The following is a 26,764-nucleotide window of genomic DNA, read 5'->3' on the forward strand; positions in this document are numbered from 1 at the left end:
AGCAAGAAAAACAAAGCCGGCGGAATCACAATCCCCGATTTCAAAACATACTACAAAGCTACAGTGATCAAAACAGCATGGTACTGGTACAAAAACAGGTCCACAGATCAATGGAACAGAATTGAAAGCCCAGAGATAAAACCACACATCTATGGACAGCTAATCTTCGACAAAGGAGCAGAGGGCCTACAATGGAGAAAAGAAAGTCTCTTCAACAAATGGTGCTGGGAAAACTGGACAGCCACATGCAAAAGATTGAAAATTGACCATTCTTTTTCACCACACACCAAAATAAACTCAAAATGGATCAAAGACCTAAAGATTAGGCCTGAGACAATAAGTCTTTTGGAAGAGAATATAGGCAGTACACTCTTTGACATCAGTTTCAAAAGAATCTTTTCGGACACTGCAACTCCTCAGTTGAGGGAAACAATAGAAAGAATAAACAAATGGGACTTCATCAGACTAAAGAGCTTCTTCAAGGCAAGGGAAAACAGGATTGAAACAAAAAAACAGCTCACTAATTGGGAAAAAATATTTACAAGCCACTTATCCGACAAAGGGTTAATCTCCATAATATACAAAGAACTCACACTGCTTAACAACAAAAAAACAAACAACCCGATCAAAAAATGGGCAGAGGACATGAACAGACATTTCTCAAAAGAAGATATGAATATGGCCAATAGACACATGAAAAGATGTTCAGCATCGCTAATCATCAGGGAAATGCAAATCAAAACTACACTAAGATATCACCTTACCCCCGTTAGATTGGCAAAAACATCCAAAACCAAGAACGACAAATGTTGGAGAGGTTGTGGAGAAAGAGGAACCCTCATACACTGTTGGTGGGAATGCAAACTGGTACAGCCACTATGGAAAACAGTATGGAGATTTCTCAAAAAGTTAAAAATAGAAATACCCTATGACCCAGCCATCCCATTACTGGGTATCTATCCTAAGAACCTGATATCAGATATCTCAAGAGTCCGTTGCACCCCTATGTTCATTGCAGCATTATTTACAATAGCCAAGACGTGGAACCAGCCTACATGCCCAGAAACTAATGATTGGATAAAGAAGATGTGGTATATATACACAATGGAATACTACTCAGCCATAAAAAAAGACGAAATTGGCCCATTCACAACAATGTGGATGGACCTCGAGGGTATTATGTTAAGCGAAATAAGTCAGTCAGAGAAAGACGAACTCTATATGACTCCACTCATAGGTGGAAATTAGTATATTGAGAAGGAGATCTGATTGGTGGTTACCAGGGAAAAGGGGGGGTGGGGGGAGGGTACGGAGGGGGAAGTGGTGTACCCACAACATGACTAACAAAAATGTACAACTGAAATCTCACAAGGTTGTAATCTATCATAATATTAATAAAAAAAAAAAAAAAAAAGATAAGATCCCAAGTCCTGACCATCATGCTCTGCACCTCCTGCAGATACACTGGTCCCCCAATATCTAATCCACATTGTGGCCTGACCAACAAAGGATTGGGGGCCCCTTATAGTCCCAGATGAGACACAGCTGCAGAACCTCCCAGCCCTGCCCTCTCCACCCCTCTCAATACTTCAGCCTCAATTTTGGCCAGACCCAAGGGCATCATACCCACAAGAAGTAGCCTGTGTCCCTGTCACCCCTACTCCAATTCAGACCTCAGTTGCCTCAGCCTCTTCCACTTCTATGATTCAAGCACACCTATATTTCTGGCTCAGCCATCAAGTTGGTAGTGGTCACCCTGGGTCTTCTGGTCCCTCTCTTCCAAGATGCTGGAGGCCCAATGGAGGGAAAACTCAATAAAGCTGAGAACCCCTGATCTGGGCTAAGTATTGTTTTAAAGCTTAAATCCAAAAGAAGATAATGATAAATGAAAAAAATGAGAGAAAGACCTAATAAATGGGCCAATGCTGTTTAAATAAACACAAATTTATATGTGGGGCATAATAGAAAAGATCAGAAACTAGGTAAGAGGTCCATGGGACGCTTTGCTTGTTCTGTTCTTTGCATCCAAAGCCTCTTTAAACACTGTTCAAACATGAATGTCATGGGTTTCCCTAATTATAAGTCAGAATATAAAGCTGTAAAAAAAGCTAAGTCACATCTCTCATGGAGCTCACTTTCTAAAAAGTGTGGAGACAGAAAATCAACAAGTAAATAAATATATACTATGTCAGTTGAGGAAATAGGCTATAAGGAAAAATAGAATCAATTGATTCATTTACTTTGAGGAGCTGCAATTGGCATTTGGGTGGGAAATTCTGTGTTATGTGAGACAGTCTCGAGGCTCTAACCACATTTATTACCTCTCACCCCTACATTCTTAGTTCTAGAAGGTCTATCAAGTCACTGATAGAGTCAAAATACCCCTCAAACACACATACACACACAGACACATGCACACATTTCCAAATGCTCGCTGCGGGGTCGGGGGGTGGTCGGTAGGGCCTAACCCAGTGGAGAAAAGCGTCTCAATATTTATTACTTATTTCCAGGCTATTTTGTCTTCTCCTTAGGGAGTAGGTGGCTGAGCAGCGGCCTTCCAAGACAAAGTGAACATGTCTGTGACCCACAGGGAATCACCTGGAAAGGATGTGAATAAAGAGAACCCTTCACCTCATTTACTTTTTTTATGTTCATGAGAATTTTCTCTTAGCAGAAATTCACCTGAAACTCCAGGTCTGTTGTTTCCTGGGGCACGCAGGGAAAATGTCTAAAATTATCCCAACTCCCACCCCTATTTCCTGAGCAAGACCAGTTGAGGTGGCGGAATGTGGTGAGCATGATATTAACAGGAAACAATGAAATCACAAGAGACCCTGCCCAGCCAGGAAGCACTGGGCTGTCTCACACCATGGACAGTTCCCAGCCTCTTTCCCTTTGCAAACACAGGTAGGGTCAGGAAAACAGAAAATGGGACCAGCTGATGTCCACACAAATATGAGCAAGGAAGGAGTAATCATAGTTTATGGACTGACCGTGGGTGTAACTTCTTCTCATGCCCTCCCCCAGTGTCCTGAGCCCTCCTATCCTCTTCAACTCAGGCTCTGGCAAAAAGACACCCATAAAACCCATCAACTCTTCCAAAATGCCACCATCTGTTTCTTTTCACCTTCCCCTGTGAGCTTCCTCTCATTTGTTCCTTGTCATCCCATTTCCACATACACTGCCCCTCATTACTCCTGGCCCATCAAGAACTGCTCCTGCCTCCCTGTGTCCCACAAAGTCCCTGCCTGGGATGCCCTCTCCCTTTTCTCCATGAACCTGCTTCTTTGCCTTTTTTACAGTCAACCTCATTGGTCATCTTGCCACAAAGTCATCCCAACCTCCACTGTGGGCACAGTGGGCCCCCTTTGAACTCCCTTCTCTGTCTCTCTCCCTTTGTGCTCTGACAACACGCTCAGGAACAGTTACATGTGTCCTATGGATCCCTGAGTTCCCACTGTGATTAGTTGTGGCTCTCAATGGCCCCATTGCTCCTACACAAGGACCAGAAACAGGTAAATAGGTGTTCAGAGAATGAATAAGGGTAAGAAAGTGGATAACTGGGTGACACTTGCTTCTGCTCCCACATAATTAATATGAGAATGCTGTGAACGTGAAGAAATGGGCATTCACATACACTCCCAGTGGTGCATTGGTGCCAGTTTATACAAGGTAATGTGTAGCTTCCTCTCCTAAATTTGTCTCTTTCGAGATAAAATTCACATAAGCTGAAATTCACCATTTTAACCATTTTGAACTGTGAAGCCAGGGGGACGTGGCCCATTCAGTCCTACCAGAGTTCGACTGTGCTGGAGGATAGACCCAGGGTAGTGAGAGTCCTGCACGGACTGTCCCTGTGGGCAAGAGGTCAGAGTCCATCTCTGGCCAGGGGTCAGCGTGCACAGCACTAAGTGAGCACTGGTCAGATGCCTGGTCCCAAGTCTGACAGAGGGTAAACATCCCCTCATGTCTACCAGAGGGTGATAGCAGGACATGCAAAGATGTCTGTCTCACTCAGAGCCACACACACCACATACCACACACCAGACACACACTCAGGAATTGCTAGACTCACTTGACCCACAAATGTCCTCAAGTACCTCTAGCACAGAGTCAAGGAGGAGAGTGACCACCATCCTTACACAAAATGATAGATATGCCTTTGCTAGAAAAATTATCCAGTCCCCAGGAGAAGTGACATCGTGTCACAGTGTGCATCACCCAGGGAGAGCTGTGCTGAGAAGACATCAGCCCCATCTGATGGGGTAGAGGTGAGTCTCCTATAAGTAGAAACACTGCCGAGTTCCTTCTCCCTGCTCATTCCCCACACAAGGACCTGCCCAAGGAGTCTCAGCACCTTTTTCCCTGCTGGAACCATCATGGGCATCATGACTGGGGTCTAAGCTGGGCTGACCCTCACATGAAATCCTTCAGTGTCTTCTGTTCCCAGAAACCTGTGGGGTATTGGGGCCCTTCTTCAGACCAGGCTCCCCTCTGTCTCTTTCCTCCTCTGTTGAGGGGAGGCAGAGGGCCTCCTCTCATCAGCAAGTGAGTCTCCCTTCTCATCCTCATCTGTCATTTCCCTTCCATGACATTCTCCTGCACTCATCTAAGAGGATAACTTTCCGTAAGCCTTTGACCAAGGCAACCCAAGACACACAGTACTTCCCCCAACTCAATCCTGTGAGCCCAGGGAGCAGCTGGGAGTTAGGGCTCCAAGGACATCCACCTGCTTCATAGCCTACCTCCTTACACTGGGATCTTTTCCACTTAGGCCTGAGTTCCCTTCAAGTCCAAAGCCTCAGCACAAAGGACCTCACACTCCCTCCAAGGCATAGAAAATTCCCAAGGAAACAGACACCCTGAGAGACAGGACTCTCCCGAATGACCAGAAGGCCATGGCCATGGGAAATTCCACACCTGGCTCACTACCCTCAGCCACTCTAGGAGCCTGGGCCTCTGTGTGGGATATTCTCTCCCTCCTCTGGGGTTGCATAGGCTGGGACACCCCAAGGACTTCTCAGAGAAAAATACCTCCAAGTCCTCCCCACTCAACTCACCAAGCCACTACTAAGTTTTACATCTGTGTCTGTATAACCTGCCAGAACCATGAAGTCTCTGCATCAGAGAATACCATTTACTCAGAGATAGAGGAAAAGATACAAAGCTTAGGGAAACTGGAATTTCGGTGTGGATTTATCATTTAAGACTTGCCCATCTGCTCTGTGAAAGTCCAGAGGACACACTTTCACCACGACTGTGAGATACAAGTTTGTAAGGGAGCCCCTGTATCCTTGAGTGGCTCTGTGATGGCTCTTATCTGTAGGTCAGAAATTAGAATGGGAACTGCTGCCACTGAATTGGGAAACCTAAACACAATGCGGGTAACTGTATCCTGAGGTAGCAGGGCCAAGAAATGGCACTTGATCACCAAGGCAAGGTGGACCATGGTCACCATAATAGACAGCAGAGTCAAAGCAGCAATCAGAATAGTCTGACTCACAGAGACCAATGGCATTAGCTAATTGATCATGGTGTTCCTAGAAATAAAATGGATGGGAAAGCTACTAAATTCTTACCTGATTGTATAAGCAGAAAAATTCTAGGTCAAGTGAACAAAAGTCAAACTTGAGTCATAGAAACAGAGTGTTACAGCCCCTCAATCAATTCCCGTACTTGAGCTAGTTTACAGATTCAGAACTCCTTGAATAAAGGGGAGGCCATACCTCCTTGATGAAGGATCCCACTATATTGCCAAAATGTATACCGTCAATCTTTCTGCCAGCCTTCCACAGAGAGACCTATGACCTATTACCAGGGTGATTGTGCATTGAGGAAAAGGAAATAATCAGACTTCTGTGGATTGCTGGACACAGGCTCAGAACTGACACTAATTGCAGGAGACCCAAAATGTCACCGTGGCCCACCAGTCAAAGCTGGGGCTTATGGAGGTCAAGTGGTCAATGGAGTTTCAGCTCCGAGTCATCTCATGGTGGGCCCAGTGGGTCCCCAAACACAGCTTGTAGTTATATGCCAAGTTTTGGGATGCATACTTGGGATAGATATACTCAACAGCTGGCAGAATCCCCACGTTGGTTCCCTGATCTGTGGAGTGGGGCTATTATGATGGGAAATATCAAGCGGAAGCCACTAGATCTGCCTCTACCCAGGAAAACAGTAAGCCAATAGCAATACCACATTTCTGGAGGGACTACAGAGATTAGTGCCTCCACTGAGAACTTGAGGGATGCAGAGGTGGTCATTCCCATCACATCTCCATTCACTCCTACTATTTGGCAGAAGACAGATGGATCTTAGAGAATGACAGTGCATTGTTATAAGCTTAACCAGGTGACAACTCCCATTGCAGCTGCTGTACCAGACGTGGTTTCTTTGCTTGAGCAAATTAACACATCCCCTGGTACCTAGTATGCAGCTATTAATCTGGCAAATACATTTTTCTCCAACCTGTCAGTAAAGACCCACCGGAAGCAGCTTGCTTTCAGCTGGAAAGACCAGAATACACCTTCATCATCCTATCTCAGAGGTCTACCAACTCTCAGCCTGTGTCATAATTTAGTTCACAAAGATCTTGATAGCCTTTCCCTTCCACAAGATATCACACTGGTCCATTACACTGATGACATCATGCTGATTGGGCCCAGTGAGAAAGAAGTAGCAACTCTAGACTTATTGGTAAGATATTTGTATGTCAAAACATGGGTGAAAAAATTGACAAAAATTCAGGTGCATGCTACTTCAGTGAAATTTCTAGGAGTCCAGGTGTGAAGGGCATATCTCTTCTAAGGTGAAGAATAAATTGTTGCATCTGGTCTCTCCTTTGACCTACAAGAGACACAATGCCTAGTGGGCCTCTTTGGATTTTGAGGCAACATATTCCTTATTTGGATGTGCTACTCTGGCCTATTGACCAAGTGACCCAAAAAGCTACTAGTTTTAAATGGTACCCAGGATAAGAGAAGGTACTGCAACAGGTCCAGGCTCTGTGAAAGCTGCTCTGCCATTTGGGTCATATAATCCAGCAGCTCTAATTGTGCTTCAGGTGTTGGTGGCAGATGGGGTTGGTGTTTGGAGACTTTGGCAGGCCCACGTAAGTGAATCACAGGGCAGGCCCTTAGGATTTTGGAACAAAGCCTTGCTATCCTCTGAGGATACCTGCTCTCCCTTTCAGAAACAGCCTTTGGATGCTACTGGAACTTAGTAGAGACTGAACACTTGACTGTGGGACACTCAGTTATGGTGCAACCTGAGCTGCATATTCATTGGGAAAAAGGAAATAATCAGACCTTTTGGGGCTTACTGGACACAGGCTCTGAACTGACACTAGTTCCAAAATGAACCAGGTGTTGTCTGACACATTAAGCCATAAAGCTGGGAGTGCACAGCAGTACTCCATCATCAAATGGAAGGGGTATATACATGATCCAGCCTGAGCAGTCCCTGAAGGTACAAGCAGGTTACATGAAGAAGTGACCCAAATGCCCATGGCCCCACTTCTGCTACACTGTCTTCTTTCTCCCAGTTCCCTACAGCCAGTTGATGGAAGAAAAGAAAACTCAGGCCTGGTTTACAGATGGTTCTGTGGGATACGCAGGCATCATGTGAAAGTGGACAGCTGCAGCACTACAGTCCCACTAGGGGACTCCCCTGAAGGACAGCGATGAAGGGAAATTTTCTCAGTGGGCAGAACCTCGGGCAGTGCACCTGGGTGATTATTTTGCTAGGAAGGAAAAATGGCCAGGTGTGTGATTATATGCCAATTCATGGGCTGTGGCCAGTGATTTGGCTGGATGCTCAGGGACTTGGAAAGAACTTGATTGGAAAACTGGTGACAAGAAGATCTGGGGAAGGAGTATGTGGACAAACAACTCAGAATGCTCATCATTCACCTCACCAGGAGAGGATTTTAAAATTAAGTAGATGGGAGGAGCTGTTCAGTGGACACCAGTCAGCCTCTTTCCCCACTCACTCCTGTCATTGCCTGGTGGCTCATGAACAAAGTAGCCATGGTGGCAGGGATGGAGGTTATGCATGGGCTCAGCAACAAGGACTTCCACTCACCCAGGATGACCTAGCTATGGCCAGCACTGAGTGCCCAGTCTTCTAGGTCAGAGACCAACACTGGGCCCCTGATAAGGCATCATTCCCCTAGGGTGATCAGCCAGCTACCTGGTGCAGGCTGATTACATTGGACCAGTTCTGTATGGTAGAGGCAGCATTTTGTTCTTTTTGGAATAGGCACTTACTCTGGACACAGATTTGCCTTCCCCATACACAATGCTTCTGCCAAAACTACCATTCATGAACTCACAGAATTCCTTGTACTCCATCATGGTATTCCACACAGCATTGCTTCTAATCAAGGGACTCTATTCATAGCAAATGAAATGTAGCAATACCACCATTCTCATGGAATCCACCAGTCTTACCATCCTGAAGTAGAGGGCTTGATAGAAAAGTGGAATGGCCTTTTGGAAACTCACTTACAGCACCAACTAGGTGGCAGTACTTTGCAGGGCTGCAGTAATGTACTCCAGTATATGCTCTGAGTCTGTGTCCAATATGTGTTGCTGTTTCTCCCATTCCCAGGATTCTTGGGTCCAGGAATCAAGGAGTGAAAATGGGAGTGACACCACTCTCTATACCTATACACTAAAAAAATTTCTGCTTCCCGTCTACATGATATTATGCTCTACTGACTTAGAGGTCTTAGTTCCAAAGAGAAGAATGCTTCCACCGGGAGACACAATAATGATTCCATTGACACTTCAAGATTCCTCACTCTCAAGCTACCCACAAAGTGCAGAACCTTGGAGAGCACCAATCTCAGCTTCTTCCTCCTTCCCTCACAGAGGCCAGGGGTCAGAACAAATGAGAGGCTAGTGAGGCCCAGAGAGTGTGAGGGAGCAGCAAGCACAGAAGCAGATGCCTGGAATGGGAGCCAGTGAGGCTACTGGCTGAGGCTGTCCACAGGGGCCCAGGGAGAAGGTGGTACAAGAAAGAAACCCCAGGAATGGAGAGACATGAAGAGAAACAAACAGGCACCATGAGGGTCGAGCTTGGCTGCTGTGTGGGACTGTGTGTGTGAAGCCATCTCAGGACCAGGCCTTCTCCATTCACAGCTGATATTGACAGAGATTGCCAACAACAATCCCGGATCAATGTGGACTTAACAGTTAAGAGTTAAGCCATGGGCACAGGGCGCACATTAGGCACAGGTCCTAATAAACAGGAGAGGAAGCAGCTCCCATCTCACTTGACCCAGGGACACAGAGGGGTGTGTGGTGCTGTGTGTTCCCAGAATCAGAGTTCTTATTTGGGCACCAGGCCCTGGGAGTGAGAGGGGAAGCTGACTCGGCCATCCTTCCCTTTCAACTCCCCTGACACAGACCTTCCCCTCCTGACAAGCCTGGTTCCCTGTTCCTCCTTCTCCCCATAGAACCAACAGCCAGTCCTCCAACCAAAACTATCACTCCACCAAGGGGCATGCATCGTGTAACTTATGGAGACAAACACAAACTGATACACATTCCTAGGAATCTGAGTTTGGTGACACGCACTGTAGGAAGAGGCAAGGCCAATGAACTTACAGCAACAGACTGGGACTCAACAGAAAGGGAATATGATGGAGTATTAACATGACATGTGACCCATATAAAATGTCTATGGATTGATGTTGAATAAACACACAGAGCTGCATGGCAGGGGGCCTCTGGTTTCTACACGTCCCTCTTCATCCAGCAGAGGGAGGGAGAGCTACTCAGAAGCCTGAAGCTTCCCCAGGGGGCTGCTGATCGCCTTCAGCATCACCCACAGCCCAGCAGGATCTGTCCCTCACCAGCCTCACTCAGTCCACCGTCCTCCTCACGCTCCAAGCTCCACACACTGGACTCTGTCAGCCCCTCCCTCCAGCCGGGCATCTGTCCTCCTAAAGGCTCGTCCCTCTGTAGGCAGCTCTTCTCTCCACACCCTTCATCCTTCATGGGTTGAACATCCACTCACACTTCAGATCTCAGCCAAAAGGTCACTTTCTCAGGGCTGCTCTCAGTCATCCCCAGACCACCTGAGACTCCATTACATGCTCTGGATGCACCAGACATTGTCCCTTTGCAGCTCTTCTCTCGATTACAATTAACTCCTTAATTCATGATTTTCTCTGAGTACCTCTCTCCCCATCACAAGGTAAACTCTGATCCCGGGACCCACAAGTGCCCTGTTCTCTGTGGAGTTCCCAGGGCCCAGACCAAGGCCTGACACATCACAAATGCTCAGAAAATACTCATTAAATAGATGAAGGAAACAACACAACAAAAACTTGCCATCCTCGTGTGACACCTCGGGGTCAGAGCACATTCTGTGTAGACACAGTCAGACAGGCATCAGCATGGGAGAAGAGCAGCAGGGCTGTCTCAAGGATGGGCCTTTCCCCTTGTAAAGTCAGAAGGACAGGGGCCTCCTAACAGGGAAGGGTCAAATCCCTATTCACTTCCAGAAAATCACATCCCCTCCCCATCTCCACCTCGTGAGTGACTTCTCTCCCAGGAGAGCCTGAGTCAGTGGCCTGCGTGTTTCCTCTTCTCACAGGGACTTGACATGGAACAAACTCTGACTTCTCAATATCAGGTAGACTTACCACAAGGAGAGAAGGAAGCACCACCCGAATTTCAAAAGAATCAGGGGATGACTCCCCATCTCCAGAATCCCTAGTCTGTAGGGACACCTTGTTGTGGTCCCATGAAGGCATCTCACCAGCTCAAGGTAACCCGGGCAATGAGAGGAACTTCCCGTCCAGAACAGAACAGGAGAACCAGGATCTGAATTTGCTTGCCTCACAGAGGGATGGAGGGTCCCATGGGGTCCACCCTCCTCCTAACAGAGGACTCCACAGGATCCCCTGTCTGAGTCTCCAGGTGGAGCTGCTCCAGCTCCTGGGCCTTGTGGGGAGGCCCAGAGCAGATGACACACAGGGACACAGTTGACTAGATGCAACACCCCAGCGCTGTGATGGAAGAAACGGGACATTCTGGGGTCCAGCCTCCAGGCCAGTGTCCTCCTCCAAAAGCTTCAAGACACATCCCTCCAAGCCCACTCTTTAAATCTCAGGAACAGAGAGCTCATCCTGAGATAGTACATCCCCCGGGGAACAGTTCTTCTGACACTACATCAGGAAACCTGTTGACCAAACCTGTCTTCTCCCTGGGCTTACCCTGCACTGAGATGGAGTCAGGCAGCCTTGGATCCCCAAAGCACAGGACCCAAACTTACCAGCCTTTCAGCCTACAGTCAGAGCCCACCTCTGTCCTAGGGCTCAGATCAGCTCATACCCTCTTGAGCCTGGTCAGCATCCCTGGAGCAGCCCATGACATTGGACACAGGTCTCCTTATGCCCTCCAGGGGGCAACCTTGGGACACAGAAACAACACACAGGAAATAAACACATGAACATGGCTTTGGCTGAGGGAGCGGAGAAGGAGCCTGATTTCATCCCTCCCTTTAACAGACATTTCTGGGCCCCTCAGACATGTCTGCTCTGTCCGGCCCACTCCTACTAGGGTCCTCCGAGTACCCTGCCCTGTCAGGAGCCCCTGTGCAGGTCCCCACTCCCTGCCTGGCACCACCCATGGGGAAGGCAGGTGAGCACAGGAAAGTCCACCAGGCAAAGGACAGAGGCCCCCAGGATGGTCAGGGAGCACATGGACAGAATCTGAGCAACAGCTCAGCCAACAGACTTGGAGAGGGGGTAGTCTCCCTGAAGCCTTTCCCAAGGACCAAGGATCCCACAGTCACCTGACCTCCCACCACCACCACCCTCTCACCCGGGACATGCAGGAAACCTCCCCCTTCAGACTCGAGAATCGCAGCTCCTGAGACACCAGGTACTGGTTGTCTGTCCTGGAATCAGAGGCCAGGCTGGTGACACCAGAGATAGAGAGAACGTCCTCTCTGTCTCTGGTGTCACCTCACCAGTCATCACTCAGCTTGCCCCTTTCTCATCCCTAGTCATCTCCATGACCATCCCGTTGGGAGTAAATCCAACCTTCCCAGAGCATCTGAGGACACTGGGAAGACCCTGGTGCCCAGTTCAGTTTCTCTGTCAAAAGAGATAATCCTCTGGGTTTGGAAACCTCTGGGTCTCTGTGGGGTGCTGACAGACACCAAATGCAGGGCACAGCCAGGCCAATGCTGGGGCCAGGCGGGTTGTTCTCTCAGGACACAGGGGTCCCCATCAGCCTTGCTATTGAAAGTGTGCTCCAAAAGCCAATGTGATCAGCATCACCTGAGAGCTTGTTAGACGCAGACTCTTGAATCCACCCCACACCTGCTGGGTCAGAATCTGCATTTTAACAGAATCTCCTGACTCTGAACAGGAAAATGGGAGAGGCTGTCCCATCCCCACAAAATGGGGTCTCAGCCTTCCTGGGTAGCCACAAACCTGGGCAGCTGCTAAAGTAGCATTTCTTTTGTCACCTGGGCATTCACAGTGTTTACAAAGTTCCACAGGTGATTCTGACACAGAGCAGGGGTGACATCCTTGCAACAAGAGTTCCTGATGTAGCCCAAGAACTCCTGCTGTGAAGGGCTAAGTCAAATGTGAGAGAAAGGGCTGCAGTGGAGACTGACTATGCACCCTGAGCCAGAGTTGTGGGACTGCCTGTGACACCAATACCCAGGTTTGTGTTTGTCCAAACAAGGGTGTGTGTGTGTGTGTGTGTGCTTGTGTGTGTGTGAGTGCACATATGGGAGGAATCACAGCTAAAAGAAGGAGAGGCCTCCACAGTTCCCAGGAGACTAAAATGTAGAAGGAGGAGACTAGGGAGGCTGGAATGAAAGGAGGAGAGGGAGGGACCCAGGCAGAGACAACACCCCCAGTGAATGTGACCCGCTAGGCACCCCTGCCCCTGGAGGAGGCTCAGCACAGAGGGAGGAAGGACAGCAAAGCTGAAGCATCTGGACAGGAGTGCTTGTGAGAGTTTCTGGAGCCCAAGCTCTTCTCACAGAGGGAGGGACAGAGCAGGCAGCAGACACCATGGAGCACCCGTCATCCCCTGCCCACAGAGGGCACTTTCCCTGGCAGGGGCTTCTGCTGGCAGGTAAGAGGGGATGATTCCCTGGTGCGAGTGGGAGGATGGGAGAATAAAGACTGGCTCGGGTCTCCTGGGGAGGACGAGGCTCTGAGAAGAGACAGAGGACATCTGTTTGGACCTGAGGAGAGAGAACATAGGAGCTGAGTAGGATGACTGGAGAGGGCTCAGCAACAGGAAAATCTTAGTGAACTGGAATCGGTGAGGGGCAGGAAAACCTCACTTGCTGTATTTTTTTCAAGTTACATTTTGAAAATAAGATAACTATATCAGAGTGACACTTCCTTAAAAAACATAACCAGGGGCACTAAACATTGTCCTCACTAATAAACCTCAGAAATTAACAAATGAACACCACAACACGGAGGGCCCTGGGAACACTCATTCATTCATCCACAGGTGTTTGCAGTCTGTTCCAGGCACTGGGGGAACAACAAGATCAGACAAGTCCCTGCCCTCAGGAACTCACATTCTGTGGGGATGAGGGGAGAGAAGCAAAGAGATCTAGAATGTGATGTCAGGGACTAACAAGTGTCACACAGGGAACAGAGCAGGGAAAGGTCAGAAAGTAAAGACAGGGGGTCTTTCAGTAGGTGGTAGGGAAGGCATCTCCCAAGGATGCCCCTGAGAGTGAGCAGGGCACTGAGGGAAGGGAGGGAGGGATCTAGGCAGACACCTGGGGGAAGACTAATGGGAACAGAGGAAATAAGTTCAGAGGGGCTGAAGTAACGGTGGTGATGCTGGTGACCTTGACCAGTGGGAGACACAAACAGGCACACACTCCAAGTCTAAGAGGTGAAGAGACCTGCTCAAGACCCACGGACACATCTTTCCATTCCAATACATAGGTCCAAATATTAATTGATCTCTCTTCCCTCCCAGTCTCACTATTAACCTTCTGGAACCCACCCACCACTGCCCAACTCACTATTGAATCGGTGCCGACAGATGCTCTTGAAGGAACGGATGTTCTTCTACTTGTCCACAATCTGCCTGAGAATCTTTTAGGCTATGTCTGGCTGAAAGGGGAAGGAATAGATCCTGATCAACAAATTGTAATATATGTGATAGAAACACAAGAAAATACCCCATGGCTTCTATATAGTGGTCGAGAGACAACATACCACAATGGATCTCTGCTGTTCCAGAACGTCACCCGGAATGACACAGGATACTACACCCTACAAGCCATAGACCAAGATTTTAACAATGCAGTGGGAACTGTACAGCTCCGCGTATACCGTGAGTGATTCCTCTCTGACCTCTGGGTGTTGGGTGGGGTGAATTCTACTTCACATACACAGTATTGGCAGGCCTGGACTGTGCCTACATCCCCCTCTGCATTATATCTCATGTTGGGGTTTGAGCATTTAGTGCAGGACATACACAGTGGAGATGAACCTCAAAAGATCAGAATACCCTTCCCAGAATGCAGCCCTTGCAGTCATTCCCTGCAGAGAGAAGGACCAGTCTGATGGGAGTAACTTAGCAGAGGGAGACCAGTCTCAGTCCAGTCCCATGGGCTCCTCCCCATGAACATGACCCTGAGTAAGACCCTGCACAGCTCAGTCTGCGCCTAGCCTGATGGGCCCCCTGGGATTCTCATAGAGAACTCAGCCCTGTGAAGCCTCTGCTCAGAACACTGTCCCAGGGCTCCTGACTCCAGTGACCCCGGGGAGCCTGTGCTAGGGTTAGATTTTGGCCTCCTGGGAAGGGATGACTGGGAGCAATGATTTCCTGGCTGCCCAAGTCGCAAGACTCCTGAGCTGGTCACCAGCCAGGGCTCCGCCCTAAGAGCCACATCTGGGCAGGGGCAGAGCCTGATCCTTCACCTGAGACTCAGCATGGAAAGTACAGATGGATAAGGTCCCGAGGCCATTAACCAACTTCCCTCGAGATACAGGGCCCTCTAGAAGATGGTCACCACCCCCAGGAAGGAAGAGAGGATTGAAGATGCTCCTGGCAGCTTCTCATCCACCACGGATCAAGCCCAAGGAGCTCTCTCTCTTGAATGCCATTTATTTGGGGAGTTCATACATACTAAACTTTAGGTCAGGTATTTGGGGATGTTTTAAGGTTAGTTCACAGACAACATGGTAATCCAGAGATCATTTACCTGATTTTATTCAGGGGAAATTGAAGCACAGCGAGATACAGTCATTGAATCAGGGTCACACAGACCATCAGAGTCACAGCAAGATCTTTGCGCAGCCACAGCCTCGACCTCTCTACCACCCCAGGGACCTTATTAGGCATCTATGGACCCTAAGATCAGCTGTTGGATCAGATCTTCTCTTCTTAGGGATCCACAGCTCAAGGTAGATTTTATGATCTGGAGAGTGACAGGAAATGGAGATTTAACCTGTTTTTAACCCAAGGACTAAATTACCTGCATCAACAATCAAAATCGGTGCCAGGAATGTTCAGGCCTCCCCCTCAGGTGGCCAATCCAACCTCCCTGCACAGGACTTGAAATCCCATATTTGTTTCCTGATGTGTCAGCGTCCCTCCCACTGGAGCATAAAGGAAAGGACTTTGCTGTCTCACTCCCCACTCTACACCTGCAACCAACACAGGTCCCAACCACTTAATTGCTCTTTCATGAAGGAGGGAAGGAGTGAATGGTCAAGGAATGAATGAATGATCCATTGTCTCTTCATAAACTGGAATCTGGAAGCAGAACACTAGGAGGTTATGACCACACTTGTTCCCTGTCTCTCCAGGGGCTGAGATCCATGTTCCAACCCTCTGACCACCAGCCCCTAAGCCCACTCTGAGAGGAGAGTTACATGACTGTGGGACTTCTCAACCATGGTAGGGTTTTCAAGGCCGTTCTAGTCCTGCCCCTGGGGAAGCCGTGGACTTCGGGTGCCTGGGGTCTTTGAAGGCACTTGTAACCCATTGCTCACAGCCTTAGACATTTCCGGCTCTCTCTCTGCTCCTTCCATGTCCCTCATCTTCCTCTCCCTTCATTCCAGCTGGGACTGCTCCTGCTCTGCACAACTTCCTGCACTCTTTAGTCCTCCCCAGATTCTCCCGCTAATACCTGTGGTCAGGCGCACCCTCTGAGGCAATAGTAAAGAACACAGAAATCAGTGGGAAGGCAGCCCCTTGAAGCTCCATCATGAGCCAACTCCTCAGATCACCAGGAGAACAAGTTTCCACTGAGCCCCCATCCAGGGCTCTTTCCTTCCATGATGTCAAGTGGAACACACCACATAACAGGGTCGTGTGACCCCTCGATCTACTCTTTACATGACTCAACCAGGGAGTCAAAGGCAGAAGGACAGGTCTGCAGTTCCCAAAAACTCATAAGCTCATTTCACCCTTTGACTCCTGACTCACATCCTCATCCTGGTAAGGATCCTGTTCCTCCAGTGCTTCCTGAGAGTTTCCCAAGGTGGGGCTGGCCAGACCTTGCACCATCTGACTGGTTTACTCCCCATTTGACACACATAGGTCCTCATGATGACACCTTTACCATAGGGTGGGATGCTCTTAGACAGTGAGATCCACCAGCCACTGTCCTTTCACTTAGATGCTGCCCAATTTGGATGAATTTGATCATCATGTTTCCTGAGGTTGAAAGAAAGCCACATGCAAGCATTGGAGCGTCTTCCCATTTTGCCTGACTGTCCATATAAATGGATGACGGGGACCTCTTTCCTAAATTTACTAACATAACACATATCATTTCAACTAATTTGCTAACATTCCTTGCTTTATATAACATTGACTTGTCAGACCTGCCCCCAATCAATTCTGTCCTCATAACAAGACTTGCCAGGCTCTCTCTATCCAGGGAGCCACTGATTGATTTCTAATCCACTTTAGCATCTTCCTTTGATCAAAATGTGATCCTGGTTGGACTCCAGAACTTGTTCTATGATCTTTAGTGCTCTCTAGAGATATTCCTCCAGAAACTGGTCTTAGGGGCACTAATATTAATTTTCAATATAAAAACAGTTTTACTTCTAAGATTTCTGTCCCATAACTGCATTTACAAGTGGTCTATGAGGACTAGATTCCCCTCCACTCACTTTCTACTAGTCATATCTTCTGCATTTGAAATCTACTTGTATTTCAGGAAAGATCAATATGGTCCTCACTGCCCTCTGCTATGGGAGAAAAGACTTTAAAGACCAAGGGCAGAGCAGATGGCTCTGCTGCCAAAGCCAGCCAGCTCCTGTCTGTCCCCATCACTCTTTTCTGGATCATTTCTAGTCTTAACTCTGCTCTACCCTTTATGGAGTCACTGTCTCATGCCAGTCACCATGGAACACCCAGGCAGGCCTGCCCTACTTCATGGCCCTGCAGACTGAGCGCTGAGCTGACCTCCAGGTCGCAGGTTGGCTGAGAGGTGAGAGATGCCAACTCTGAATTAAGGAGGCTGTAGAGGACTCAAAGGTGCCACACAGGGTAATATTCTCTCTGTTATCTGTGCAGCGGAGTTAACCAAACCCAACATCACGTGCAACAACTCCAACCCTGTGGAGCACAAGGACCCTGTAGTGTTAACATGTGAACCTGAGACTCAGAACACCACTTACCTGTGGTCGATCAACAATCAGAGCCTCCTGGATAGGACCTGGCTGAAGCTGTCTCCAGACAACAGGACTCTCACTTTACTCCATGTCACAATAAATGACACAGGACCCTATGAGTGTGAAACCTGGAACCCAGTGAGTGCCTGTCGCAGTGACCCATTCTACCTCAATGTTCTCTGTGAGTAACTTCTGTCCCTTCCTGACCCAGGCTGTCTGCCCAAATCCACACTGCCAGAGGCCAAGCTACACCTGTCCCTCTCAGGTTCAAGTAAACAGACTCTCACCCCTGGATACCAAGCTGGCCATGTATGAGGCAAATCTGGGAATGCCCAACCGTGAGCCAAGACTAGGAAGGGTGGGAGAAACAGGTTAATGTCTCAGACTCAGGATGAGTGAACACAGAGGGGTTATGGTTGGGAGTTTTTAAAACAAGGTGGTGACCTGGCTCAGAAGGATACTGTGGCACTTGTTCAGACCAGGAGCTTGCCCTTCCCTCTGATTACATCACATGCGGCTTTATTCTCTTTGCTACAAATGGTCCAGATGCCCAGACCATTTTGCCCTCAGACTCTTATTACCATCCAGGGGCAAACTTCAGTCTCTCTTACCATACACCTCTAACCTGCCCACACAGTATTCTTGGCTTATTGATGAGATGCTCCAGCAATCCACACAGGAGCTCTTTATCCCCAACATCACTGCAAATGACAGTGGATCCTACACCTGCCTCGTCCATAACTCTGTCACTAGTCTCAATAAGACCACAGTCAAGACTATCACAGTCTCTGTTAAGTGACTCCCTGGCCCATCAGCACCAGGCTCTGGGGTGGAATTCTGTCTGGTGTCCAGAAAAGAGCCCCCAGGAAGTTATTTCTCACCCTGTATCCATGGACACAAGCAAATCCCAAATCTCTCCCTGAACCCTCCCACTTCATCTCTGCAGACCCTTCTTTGCCATCCTCTGATTTCCCAGGGCAGATGTGTGTCTAGCCTGGAATGTGGGGAGAGGGTTCTCTCAGCCCCAGAAAGCCCCACATAGTGGAGGTGGCTTCACAGAGGGAGAAAGAAAAAGGCCCTCCTGCTCTTGGCTCGCCTTATGACTGGCTCTGCTCTGATGCCATCTGTGGTGGGACAGGGCCATGTAGAGGAGGTACATGGGGGGTCTCTCACCAAACTGGCCAAATTGTGCCACCCATTGATACCAGATCCTTTCTCAGGCCAGGATGCAGACAAATGGGAAAAGAGAGAGCCTCAGTGAAGACTCCTCTGAGCTGTGTCCTCGCTCTGAGGTCAACAGCTGTATGACACTATGTGACACCAACACTTACATATACCAAAGGAGAACAGTGAATGATGGTGCACACTTGGAAAAATAGGTTGGTTCTTCCATGAAGTCCCTTCATGGGATGGAAGGAGCAGAGCCAAAAAGTTTATAGTTTATACAGAGAGCTAAGAGTACCACCTTTTTTGTTAAAACTGTGACCACTTCTTTCTAGAGATTTCCTTCTCTCTGATATTTAATCCACAGGCCAGGAACTAAAAGTTCTATTCAGGCAGTGAAATCCTTTAGAATGGAACTTCTCCAGGTCCTAAGGTCATGAGGACTGGCTGGGCCATGCTCCTTATCTAATAAATTATTTAACAAAAAAATGCCTTCACTTCTCTATTTAAAGTTACCATACTAAAGAGCAAGCCTGATCACTCATAAAGTCACAGAACTATCTAGCAAAGGGTCACAAAAAAACCAACAGGAGAAAAATTCCACCTGCTGATGAGGAGGCTGGATACGTGGGCTGAGAAGAGGTTCCTGGTGCTGATACTTTGGAGACGTCCACGGGAAACAAGCTAGGGTCATCCTGGGGTGATCTGGGGGTCAGAGAGGAGGGGCAGCCCTCTCCCATCAGGAGGGAGGATGCCAGGGATTACCAGTGTGAGGTGTCCAACTTGGTCAGTTCCAGAAAAAGGAACATCCTCAGACAATGTGAAATGTAAGTGACCACTTGCCCCATCCTGCATCTTCCTGGCAAGATGACTCCACCAATGTTGTGCGAAATGGATAGAAGTCACAGGGGGCAGAATATCAATCAAGAGACCATTGCAGTAAACAAAACAGCAAAGTAGTTAAGAGCTCAGTCTCTGAATCAAATATACTAAGTTTCTTATCATGGGTCTGGCATGTACTGTGTGACATTTCACCTGATTCTTTTTTTTTCTGTTACCATTTTTTCATGGTAAAATATTTTGTGGTAAAATATTCACATGATTTACCATTTTAACCATCTTTAAGTGTACAGCTCAGTGGCATTAAATACATTCATATTGTTGTGAATGTATAGCATTACCACTATCCATGTAGAAATTTTCCATCTTACTGTAGTAAAACTCTGTACCCTTTAAACAATAACTCCCCACTTCCCCACCTCAATTCCTAGCAACCATCATTCTACTTTCTGTCTCCATGAATTTGACTATTCTTGGTACTTTGTATAAGTGGAATCATACAGTATTTGTCCTTTCACGTCTGGCTTATGTGACTTAATGTCGTCAATGTCTCATCCATGTTGTAGCATATATCAGAATTTTATCCCTTTTTAAGGCTGAAAAATATTCCCTTGCATGTACATGTCACATTTTGTTCATCATTCATCCATCTGTGAACTTCTGGTTTGTTTCCACCCTTTGGTTTTTGTCAATAATGCTGCTGTGTCCATGAGTGTACAAATATCTGTTCAAATCTCTACTTTCAGTTCGTTTGTATATATACCAGATGTGGAATTGCTGGATCACGTGGCAATTCTTTGTTCACTCTTTGGATGAACTGCCATACCATTTTCCACCCTGGCTACACCGTATTGCATTCCCACTAGCAGTGCAGAAGTTCCAATTTTTCACATCCTTACCTACACTTGTTTTCTTTTGGGGTTTTTTAAATAATAGCCATCCTAATGCAGGTAAGATGGAATCTCGTTGTGGTTTTCATTTGCATTTTTCTAATGATAAGTGATATGGAGCCTCTTTTCATGCTCTTATTAGTCTTTTGTATACCTTCTTTGGAGAAATGTCTATTCAGTTCCTCTGCTCATTTTTAAACTGGGTTTTTTTTAGTTGTTTTGTTGAGTTGTAATAGTTTATTATATATTTCTCATATTATTTCCTTGTCGCATATATGGTTTGTAAATTATTTCTCCTATTCTGTAGGTTGTCTTTTCACTTTCTTGAAAATGTTCTTTGCTGCACAAAAGTTTTTAATTTTGGTGAAGTCCAATTTATCTATTTTTTCTTTGTTGCCTGTGCTTTTAGTTTCTTATCCAAGAAATCATTGCCAAATCAAATGTCATGAAGCTTTCACTCTGTGTTTGGTTCTCAGATTTTTATAGTTTTAGCTCTCACATTTAGGTCTTTGATCCTTTGTGAGTTAATTTTTTGTATATGGTGTTAGATAAGAGTTCAACCTCATTCTTTTATATGGATATACAGTTTTCCCAATACCATTTGTTTTAAACACTGTCCTTTCTCCATTGAATGGTCTTCAGACCCTTGTCAAATATCATCTGACCATATTTGGAAGGATTTATTTCTAGGTTTTCTATTTCATCGGTCTATATGTCTGTCTTTATGCTAGTACCACACTGTTCTGATTTCTGTAGCTTTGCAGTAATTTCTGGAATCAGGAAGTGTGACTCGTCCAACTTCTTTTTCCAGACTGTTTTGGCTATTCAGAGTCTCTTGAAATTCCACATGAATTTTAGGATGGCTTTTTCTATTTCTGCTAAAAAAAGTCATTGAGATTTTAATAGCAATTGCACTGAATGTCATCACTTTGGGTAGTAGTGTCATCTTAACAATATTAAATATTTCAGTTCACAAACATGGAATGTGTTTCTATTTATTTTTGCCTTCTTTTACTGCTCTCAGCAGTGTTTTTGTAGTTTTTCAGTCTAAGTCTTTCACCTCCCTGGTTAATTTAATTCCTAATTGTTTATTCCTTTTGATGCTATTAGAAATAAAATTTTCTTAATTTCCATTTCAAATTGTTCATTGTTTGTGTATAGAAACACAACTGATTTTTACACATTGATTCAGTATCCTGCACTTTGCTGAGTTCCCTTATTAGCTCTAATAGTTTTTTGCGGGATCTTTAGGGTTTTCTATGTATCAGGTCATATAATCTGCAGAGATAATTTTACTTCTCCTTTCCAATTTGGATGACTTTTATTTCTTTTTCTTGACTAATTTTTGACTAGGACTTCCAATACTATTTTGAATAGACGTGGCAAAAGCAGGCATTTGTGACTTGTTCCTGATCTTAGAGCAAAAACTGAAAGTCTTTCACCATCGACTATGATGGTAGCTGTGGTTTTTAATACATGACTTGTATTATGCTGACTTAGTTTACTTCTATTCCTAGTTGGAGTGTTTTTATCACGAAAGAATGTTGAATTTTGTCAAATGCTTTTACTGATTCAATCTCCTTACTAACTAAAAGTCTATTCATATTTTCTATTTCCTTATGAGTCTATCTTTGTAGGTTTTATGTTTCATAGAATTTGTCCATTTATCTAGGTTATCCAACTTGCTGGCATACAATTATTCATAGTACTCTTTAAATTCTTATTTTTCTGTAGAGTTGGTAGTAATGTCTCCACTTTCATTCCTGATTTCAGTAATTTGAATCTTCTCTATTATTTTCTTAGTCAATCTGGTTATGGGTTTTTCAACCATTCATTTTTTGAAAAATCAACTTTTGGTTTTATTGATTTTCTCTATTGTTTTTCCATTCTCCATTTCATTTATTCTCCACTCTAACCTTTATTATTTCCTTCCTTCAGCAAGCTTTTGGATTAGTTTGTTCTTCTTTTCTAGTTCCTTAAGTTGTAAAGTTAGGTTGTTAATTTGAAATCTTTCTTATTTTTTAGTGTAAGCATTTAAAATTATAAATTTCTTGCACAAGAGTCTTAACTTCTCTGAGACTCAGCACTCAACTAAAAATTGCAATAAGAGTACAGTCAGCCCTCTATATCCGCAGTTCTGCATCCACACCTTCAACCAACTGAGGATGGAAAGGCCTACTATGGCTGCATCTACACTGACCGTGTGCAGACTTTTATTTCTTGTCATTATCCCCTAAACAATATGGTATAATAACTATTTACATAGCATTTACATTTTATGAGGTATTATAAATAATCTAGAGATGATTTAAAGTATACAGTTCATGTATGTAGGTTATATGCAAATACTATGTCATTTTATAAAAGGGATTTGAGCATCCACAGATTTTGGTATTCATGAGGGGTGAGTGGAGGGTGGAGTCCTGGAATCAGTCCCCCATGGATACTGAGGGATGACTGTACTTGTTTCATGGTATTGTTTTAAAGATTTAATGTAATATTCAATTAAACTTTTAGCAAAATGCCACACAAGAGGAAATGTTCCCTAAGTGTTAGCTGCTATTATTACTACTATTATCATTAGCCTCTATGAAATCAGGAAGTCCTAGAGTCAAGGACTACCTGATTCTAGATCCACCTTTTGCTAGAAATATGACTTTGGGTAACTTTCGTCACCACTGTAACCCTGAGTTTTTTCATCTGTAAAGTGGAAATAATGTCTATCTGGCAGCTTCATTACATGAGTCAAATGAGATATACGTAAATTATATAGCATAGAGCTTGGCACAGTACCTCATAATAATTACTAACATAAGCATTAATCATCAGTCTTGAGTTGACTGGTGAGGGCAACAGAAATAAAAAGAAGAAACAGATGCAAAAGGAAATATATATTGGGAGAGAAGAAAGGTATAAGACAAAAAATCACTGGGACATGGTTACCGACTGAATATAGGAGAGAAAAAAAAGGGAATTTAGTCCAAAGTTTCATGTCTGGTTTGTTAGTTTTCATCCCGAATCACAGACAAGATGGCATGAGACATACAAGCTATTTATTGGGTAAAATGCCTGTGAAGAAGAATAGAGCAGGAGTGGGAAGAGCCCAGGAGATTCCTCAGACCACAATGCAGACCATAATGCATGATCTCTGTGAAGGAGAAAGAGAAGGAAGGAAGCTTTAGCTTGCAGTGCATCTCCAAGAGAGCGTCTACATGGCTGATGGGTAGTCCTTAAGCTAAAGTCACCCATCAGAGGAAAAATCATTTCTCACAAAATTGGGATTGCTTTCATATCACTGTTGGGAAACTGTGGGAAGCATAGTCTCTGTGTGGTGAATGGTGATGGTGAATGGAGGTGGTGAATTCAGAGAGCACCAGCCCAGGCCATCTGTCAGTTAAGTCCCCATCACAAGAGACCTGAGAGGCACATACTCATGACTGCCACACCTGGTACACAGAGAAAGATGCAACCATGAAAAGGTGGGAAGTTATAACATACAAAAAGAGCCATCAGCCTTTCTCACATTTCCAGAGCCTTCAAAAATATCTGAGTTCAGAAAGATCAGGATGGAAGTGAGGCAAGTCTGACCACCAACTTAGAAATACAGTGAAAGAAAAACTTTGCAAGGACATAGTCAGCTAATCACCTCAAAGCAACCGTCCCACAGAAGACTGATTCCTTGAAGGTACAAGTAGAGACTAATCCATATTGAGAGTTGTTTCCCAGGGCACCCTCACTGTAAAAAATATCAGCTTCAGCCATTCTTCTCTTTTCTTTCCATGACAGATGACCAAACATCTGCTGGCCTCTCAGCTGGGGCTGTTGGCGGCATCGTGGTTGGAGTCTTGGCTGGGGTAGCTCTGATAGCAGCACTGGTGTACAGTCGGTGTAGCAGAAAGGCTGAAGAGTATGATGTCCATTGTTAGTGTTTCACTTTCTTCAAGGTGAACTGCCATGTTTAGGAGAGGGAAGGAGACTTCAACTCTGTCTCTGGGCCTGCATCTGCTCCTCCTCCCTCCTAAACGTCTGCCTCTCTGCACTAGTTCCTGCAGGGCTCTTCCTCCCTGGTCTTCATGCTTCCTCTACCCCACTATCTGTTGGACATGGTTATTCCCAACCCTATCTAGTTTAGAGGGGGCAGATCAAACTATGTTCCTCTGCCCCCAGTCAGGGAAACCAAGGTCCAAGAAGGAAAACAAATGGGGAAATGAAAGGAGGGGCAGGAGAAACGGAGTCATGTGCTCTCTCAACCATAGCAGCAGGATGGATGGATAAGACAGGAAGAGAACCTAAGAAAAAGCAGAAACAACCAAAGGCAACTTGGGCAATAAATGAAGTGAGAAAAAAACAGCATCTGCCTATGAAAGGGGAAATGTGTCAGGGTAGAAGTAGGTTAGAGGAAGCTGAAAGAATGGACTCAAATGTGCACATCCAGCAAACAGGAAAGGAGTAAACACCAGAAGGAATCAAGGGTAGACTGAGGAAGGAGGCCCTGAGGGGAAAGGCAGTAACCACCATGGTATAGATGAACACAAGGAATTATCTGCTGACAGTGTCCTTCCTCATTCAAGGAGTAAAGCCCCTATGCTCAGGAATAGCAGTCACAATGTCTGATATTGATTTAGGGCAAGTGACCAGCACGATCTCACAGAGCACAAGCCCTCAGCCTCCAACCTCAGTAAGTAAAGCCACTCACCCAGTGACAGCTGGTGTGTTCTACCATGTGCCCTAAACTAGCAGGGAATCCTGGATCCCTACACCCCTCACTACCTTCTGAATTTTGAGGGGATCTTCACTTCACAACCTTAAGTTGGCATAGGTCCTCACACCCTTCCTAGCCACAAAAGATTCCCCTGAGACACAGCCCCAGCAGAGATGCTCACTCTGCCTAGGCCAGGCAGGCCTAAGATGGACATGCTTCCAGGAGCCATTTCCTCATCCTTCCTCCTTCTGCCTCCTGCCTCCTTCTGCCTAATGCCTCTTTGGATGCAGGCATTGTCCTTTGGTGAGACTTTCCCTGTCTTGGGGTGCTCTGGGTGCTGTGGCCCCCAATGTCCCTCCTTTCAACTAAAGCCTGTTGATGAAAAACACATCAAGGAAAAGATCAAGGCCTTGTGGCCTGGAAAAAAAATTCAGAAGTGCATTGAGGCCTCCTCTGGCTCTACTCCTCCCCCTCCTCTGGTATTAATGCCCTGGATCTATGTCACACTCTCTGAGGGGAGCTAATTCCTTAAGTGATCATAGGCCACCTCCCCACTCCACCTTCCCACCACCTGCCACCTCCTTCAGGGAGAAATCACAACATCTTAGGAACACCATCATTCTAAGGCCATAAGCCAGCTTTGCATTTCCATGGGTTGGCAACTCTTCTTTTGCTTCCCCAGGTCAGGGCCACTCTGACAATTCTCCTAACAAGGTTAGCACTGCCAATTTCACTTCTGTGCAGTTTCTCATGGAAATATCTCTGTATAGAATGGGTTATTCTTGAAGACACCAATGTGAGACCAGGTTTGGGTCAAATTTCCTCAATGTAGCAGCAAACAAAGGAATGTTGGTAATGACTCCCATGAGTCTACCTCATTACACACATGTGGACTTTAGAATTATCCCCACCCTGTGTTTGAATCCTGGCTGAGACTCTTAGTAGCTCTGTGACCTTGGACAAGTAGTTTAACCTTTCTGATCCTTGGCTTTGTCATCTCAGAATGGGCATGCTGCCTACTTCAAAGAGGAGGTGAAGGAATTCAATGACATACAGATGTACAGCACCCAGCACAGTGCCCAACACAAGGAAGGCCTCAGTCATTCTCCCTCCTCTATCTTCAGTCTGACTCTGTTCTTACTGTTGGAGGATAATTTCCATGCTAATGGATCTGATGTCTTAGTTCCTTTACCTTAATTTTACCAAATTTTTCTCATCTTTACTTTTCAATAATGTACACATACTAAAAAGTGCTTAAATCATAAGTATATTTTAACAATATATGAATTTTGACAAGTTGAACATACTCATGTAAGCAGCACCAAAATCAAGAAACAAAACATGTCATCCTCCCCTCAAAAATTCCTCCAATTACTTCCCTCCAAAGAGTAACCACTATCCTGCCTTCCAGTGCGCTAGATTAGTTTTGCCTATGTTCCTACATAAATGAAAGACACAGCATATCCTTATATTTGTCAGCTTCTTTCATTTAAACTTGTTTTGTGAGATTCATCCATATTG

At 45.9% G+C, this 26,764-nt stretch overlaps 2 protein-coding genes across 3 annotated transcripts in view; one reads left to right on the top strand and one right to left on the bottom strand.

The window, feature by feature from the left end:
• The window catches only part of LOC103542475 (cell adhesion molecule CEACAM1-like), a 432,471-nt gene that overhangs the window by 163,810 nt on the left and 241,897 nt on the right, over positions 1-26,764 (bottom strand). The window contains exons 7-8 of one of the 2 annotated variants that reach the window (XM_070557986.1): positions 14,032-14,122; positions 11,287-11,423 (exon numbers count right to left, since the gene is read on the bottom strand). The exons of the other annotated variant lie outside the window; for it this stretch is intronic. The gene's annotated coding sequence lies outside the window, so the exon portion shown is untranslated. The remainder of the gene's footprint in view (positions 1-11,286; positions 11,424-14,031; positions 14,123-26,764) is intronic. 2 annotated transcript variants of the gene reach the window in all.
• On the top strand, positions 12,901-26,755 carry LOC103545355 (cell adhesion molecule CEACAM7-like). Its single transcript, XM_070557995.1, has 4 exons — positions 12,901-13,112; positions 13,986-14,345; positions 17,550-17,828; positions 24,328-26,755. The coding sequence occupies exons 1-4, from the start codon at positions 13,049-13,051 to the stop codon at positions 24,465-24,467; spliced, it is 843 nt and encodes a 280-aa protein (XP_070414096.1). The 5' UTR covers positions 12,901-13,048; the 3' UTR covers positions 24,468-26,755.

The sequence above is a fragment of the Equus przewalskii genome, chromosome 9, assembly GCF_037783145.1.
Source record: "Equus przewalskii isolate Varuska chromosome 9, EquPr2, whole genome shotgun sequence".
Taxonomy (NCBI): Eukaryota; Metazoa; Chordata; class Mammalia; order Perissodactyla; family Equidae; genus Equus; species Equus przewalskii.